Here is a 5,686-nt window from a genome sequence, read left to right as displayed (position 1 = left end):
AAAAAAAAAAAAAAAAAAGGCGACGCGACCTGTTAACCTTCTTTGTTCATTTTTTTCGGTAAGGAGACTAAATGAGACAACGAAAAAAAGAGAGGGAAAAACAAAGAGAAGAGAGAGGGAGAGAGAGAAAGAGTTTCTCCTTTTCAGAACAAAAGACAAAGGCCGAAAATGAGTAAAAAAAGGAGAGAGAAAATCACAAAAAGAAAGATAGAAAACAAGAGAAAACGAGTGTAAAATAAAAAAATCTGGTGTGAACATCACACGACTTTCCTTATCCTATTGAATGATGCTTATTTGAGTGTTCTTTTACCCTAACTTTTACAATATCTCTAACCGTTTTGTCGCTATAGCTGAAAACCGCCATAAAACGATCGAAATCTGTCCAAAAGCGGTCAAAATACCGCCAAGCGCAGCAACCATCTCAACCAAACGTTTTGTGTTGCATTTTTGTCACATTTGTGAAATACATACCAAATTTCAAGTCTCCAGCTCATACCGTTCCCGAGATACAGTTGTCACATTTGTGAACTACATACCAAATTTCAAGTCTCTAGCTTATACCGTTCCCGAGATATTGTTAAATTACACCCGAAAACCGCCAAAAAGCGGTAAAATGCCGCCAACCGTTGCACCGATCTTAACCAAAAGTTTCGTGTCTCACTCTTGTCACAAAAAGCGGCTACATACCAAATTTCAAGTCTCTAGCTTATACCGTTCCCGAGATATTGTTAAATTACACCAAAAACCGCCCTTGTGAACTACATACCAAATTTGAAGTCTTTAGCTTATACCGTTCCCGAGATATTGTTAAATTACACCGAAAACCGCCAAAGCGGTAAAATGCCGCCAACCGTTGCACTGGTCTTAACCAAAAGTTTCGTGTCGCATCCTTGTCACATTTGACAGCTACTTACCAAATTTCAAGTCTCTAGCTCTTACCATTCTCGAGATATTTTGTTTACAGACAGACACACAGACACACGGTTGTATTCCTTGCTATAAAATACATCCCAATAAGGGTTCTCCCATGAAGGTTTGATACATTAGCGACTATTTCGCTATTGAGCGAGAGAATCCAGAATATTGTAGACGAAAGTAAGGAGTAGGTACTTGTTTAGGGGTCCCTCTCTGGGGGACCAATGGCTGAAACTTTGGATTTAGGCTCTAGGGACCTCAAAACGTGTTTTGGCACTAAAAACTGACCATCGAAATTTTGACCCGATTACATTACTTTCCTTCCTATAGGATAAGGAAAGTAAAAAGGACAGAGGGGAGGAGAGGAGGAAAGGAAAGAGCAAGAAAGGGAGAGAGAGAGAGAGAGAGAGAGAGAGAGAGAGAGAGAACATGACAATATTGAGGTCAAGTGGTGCCCAAAATACGTAATACCTACGTTACCTAAGGGAAGTGAAGAACCTGAATAAATACAGGATGTAACAGAAGACAAATATTGGTTAAAATTATAATGACTTCTATTGAGAACTATACCTCGGTCATTACTAGGGATGTAACAGAAGACAAATATTGGTTAAAATTATCATGACTTCTATTGAGAACTATACCTCGGTCATTACTACTTATGATAAATGTGAACTCGATTTATTTTCAACCAAGACCCAAGTTGAAGTTGTGCAGAGGTTCAGTACGGATTTTCAAATAACATTTGCATAGTTAGATAAGTCTCAAGTTCAAGTGTATTCTAAATGTGATTTTACTAGTGACAAATGCAGCGATAGACATTATGATAAATGTGGACTCGATTTATTTTCAACCAAGACCCAAGTTGAAGTTGTGCAGAGGTTCAATACGGATTTTCAAATAACATTTGCATAGTTAGATAAGTCTCAAGTTCAAGTGTATTCAAAATGTGATTTTACTCGTGACAAATGCAGCGATAGACAGAAAGAATTGTGCAGAGGTTCAATACGGATTTTCAAATAACATTTGCATAGTTAGATAAGTCTCAAGTTCAAGTGTATTCAAAATGTGATTTTACTAGTGACAAATGCGATAGACAGAAAGAAGAGTAGAAAGATTGTTCATATCAAGACCACATTTCCTGAGATATTTCAATAAGAAATAAGAAGTGACTTTACCATAAGAAGTTCCACATAGGATCCTGCTGCCCTGATCATAATCAGTATGATCATTCTAAGTCAAACCCCTCACCTGAACACTACTGTGGTCGGAGTATTGGAACGTCAAGTCGGTATACATGATGCATGTGCACCAGTCAATCCTCAACGCTACAGATATGTATCACCTGTGTATAGGAAGAAATACAACACCTACACTAGTATACTACATCCTCCTCAAGTTCAGAAGATTAGTCAGTTCTCTCCTTGCGTTGCAGTATGCCGTCCTGGAACGTCAAGTCGGTATACATGATGCATGTGCACCAGTCAATCCTCAACGGTACAGATATGTATCACCTGTGTATAGGAAGAAATACGACACCTACACTAGTATACTACATCCTCCTCAAGTTCAGAAGATTAGTCAGTTCTCTCCATGCGTTGCAGTATGCCGTCCCAAGAATAAGAAGCTAACGCCAGGTCCTCCACGTAAAGCACCACCCAATAGGAGGACATGCCCCAAACACAAACCACTCACCCAGACAGAGATTAGACTGAGAGTAGAGCGACAGACATTACGGGACTTGCGTACCAGGATACGAACCCCGCCTCGAGTAACCAACAAGAACTATGATGAACTCATCAAAGTTGATCCTGAATCCCCCACTGAACAACGCACCGACAAAGCGACACAAATCACGTGTCCACCACTAGAAGTCAAAGATGAGACGGGAACGAAGAAGTTCGGGTTTGATCGGAGTACACAGGTGACTTCGGCTGATGTCGTGCCTTGGGACGAAGACATCACAATGTATGTCGAAGTGATCTCGGATAAGATCACCCAGCAGTGTGTATTGGAACTTTGTCATGAGGAGGAGTTACATAGGTTACGTACAGAATACCGTCAGCTACAGGAATCACAAGCCGCGCGGGAAGCGAATGAAGCCGAGGCTGTCCGAATAGAAACCGAACAGAGCCAAGCATTCCTCAAGGTCATTGAACAACAATGCGAGCGGAAACGCATCGTGGAGGATCTGATGCGTAAGATTAGCGCTGTGGTAACAAGTGAGGCCTTAGTGCGCGACGTTCTACCACTCGTGTTAGACGACTTGCAACACTATGGGGTTCATCTGAGTGAAATAGTGGAGGAGATTAACAATGCATTTACACAAACCCTGACTGAAACCATAGGAATGGAGTTACGGAACACAGAGCAAGAGATAATCATGATGATAATCAAAGATGAAATCCAGCGGCGATATGATGTGTATACACATCCAGAGACTAATGTGCGTCAGTTTGAACCAATGCAGGCGGAGGTGGAGATGGAGGCGGTGGAGGAAGAACGTAAGGAGAAGAAAGTTCACATTAGCTCCAAAGTTGAAGTCATGCATGATAGTGTGTTGAGAACAATAATGGAAGAATGAGACGTGTGGGGACAAGGATGATTAGGTTTTAGATATTGTTTTAATCCAAAATAAAAGTAAAAATGTTGTTGGAGAAGACCTACTTCTCACTTTGAAAACCAACTTTTCTTCTCAAAATGTTCTAAAAAAAAGTTTCCAGTTGGAGAAGACCTACTTCTCACTTTGAAAACCAACTTTTCTTCTCAAAAAGTTCTAAAAAAAAGTTTCCTAGATAGGTACTGTGTTAGAATTTGTATACGTAGGTTTTCTCTTTTTCTTCTGATGTTCCACTATCATTGAGAAAGAAACGAAAAATCTCACATCTTTCGCATTACCCTGTTTACAGAATAGATAGGTGAGTGAAATATAGAACACGGGAGCGTCTCTTTTTTCATACCTTTTCGTTGGAGAAGACCTACTTCTCACTTTGAAAACCAACTTTTCTTCTCAAAAAGTTCTAAAAAAAAGTTTCCTAGATAGGTACTGTGTTAAAATTTGTATACGTAGGTTTTCTCTTTTCTTCTGATGTTCCACTATCATTGAGAAAGAAACGAAAAATCTCACATCTTTCGCATTACCCTGTTTACAGAATAGATAGGTGAGTGAAATATAGAACACGGGAGCGTCTCTTTTTTCATACCTTTTCAAAAAAAAAAGTTATCAAGGTATAGAAAAAATTAATGAGAGTGGATGGATGAGATTTTTCATTAGTTTCTTTTTCCACGCTGATCAAGTGCCATCCAAAAAAATGGCATTTTTTGTCAACACGGCAAAATTGGAGTGCCAGGAGTGCTTTGAGAAGTTTTGAGGGATATACAAGGGTGTTTCTTTAGAAAACTAGAAAGCAGTCAGTCTAGTTTATAACTTTCTAATGATTGTTTACCAAGCTTGCATAGAAACCATGAAAGAGGGGTTTTTTTTTTTTTATCCATACCGGAGGATAGTTTTTAAAACAAATCTAATGGTTTCGTACAGTTTTGCCCGCAGCTAGGTAAACAATTTTCTCAATGGGAAATGAATGAAATCATTATAACATCAATAACAAACGAGGAAAATAATAAAAACCAATACCCTATTTCATTTTTCAATCATTATTTGTTTCCACTTTCCAAAGTATCATCCTGGAACTCCTACAGGGTATCAACGATTGGCACTGCATCATTCCAATTAACTGAAATACAATTTTCAATTCAAAACTAGGTAACAACCAAGTACCTGGGTATGTAGGTACATAGATATTGTGGATGTAGAATGGGAGTATTGGAAGCTTTTCTTTCAGGCATAGCTATCAATAACATTTTGGGGAGGATATCCATTATGTAGGTATAATTCTCAAAAATCGACCTGCTCAGAGAAGGTCTGCAAATGAGCCAATGTATCTTCAGAAATCCACAAATGTGCTTCAAACTTTTGAGCAGGGGATATTCTTCAAAGTTTGACATTGAAAAACTCGTAAGTTTTCTAGTTTACACTATCCACAGCTTTCAATCCAAAACCGCAATCCATACACCTTGCAATTTCTTTGTACAAAATCTTTTAACATGTGTTCATTCAATTTTATTTCACCATCACCATCTTTTTTTTTCCACATTTCCCGTTCAATGGTGGAAATCTGGAAATGCACAAATGGTTTTCTCCTCCTCGTACTTCAAACGAAAACGGAAAATTTCGGAGAAACCCAAAATCATCGGAGATGATTCTCATAGCTTCCAGCTTTCAAATGTTCAAACACACACACACACAACACACACACACACAACACACACACACACACACACCACACACACACACACACACATACACACACACACACACACACATATCGAATTTCTCCCAAAATTCGTTGTTTATTTTCACTCATGGTGAAAACTGAAGAATGCTCTCGAGACTTGAGGAAAATCCTAATGCATCCATATCTCGCGCCTCACTGCCTTTTCAAGTTATTAAGATTTCAAGTTATTAGAGAGAAAGAGCTTTATTAACAGAGAGAGAACAGAAATGATGGCATTTCTGATTTATCGAAAACGGCTTATGATGAAGCACATAAGAAAGCTCATCAGTTTATGAAATACGATCAGATGAGATGAGGAATGAGGAGAGTACATTATTTGTTCAGATATCATCCACAGTGAAGGAGACTGAATGAGGAAGAGCAAGGGGGAGGAGGAGAGAGAGATAATGGAAGATGATTGAAAATAAGAGAAGATA

General features: G+C 38.8%; 1 protein-coding gene across 1 annotated transcript; it reads left to right on the top strand.

Moving 5' to 3' along the window:
• Window positions 1–2,215: 2,215 nt before the first annotated feature.
• On the top strand, window positions 2,216–3,572 carry LOC103511854. Its single transcript, XM_008476596.2, has one exon. It carries the CDS (start codon window positions 2,216–2,218, stop codon window positions 3,497–3,499), a length of 1,284 nt encoding a protein of 427 aa, XP_008474818.1. The 3' UTR covers window positions 3,500–3,572.
• The last annotated feature ends 2,114 nt before the right edge of the window (window positions 3,573–5,686 follow it).

Source organism: Diaphorina citri, unplaced genomic scaffold (genome assembly GCF_000475195.1).
Source record: "Diaphorina citri unplaced genomic scaffold, Diaci psyllid genome assembly version 1.1 scaffold759, whole genome shotgun sequence".
Classification (NCBI taxonomy): Eukaryota; Metazoa; Arthropoda; class Insecta; order Hemiptera; family Psyllidae; genus Diaphorina; species Diaphorina citri.
Note: the sequence above shows the minus strand (reverse complement) of the source record. Positions and strands in the feature narration are given on the sequence as shown.

Bases quoted from the DNA above. Each gene is read 5' to 3' on its own strand.
- LOC103511854 (XM_008476596.2), top strand. From the start codon at position 2,216: ATGCATGTGCACCAGTCAATCCTCAACGCTACAGATATGTATCACCTG.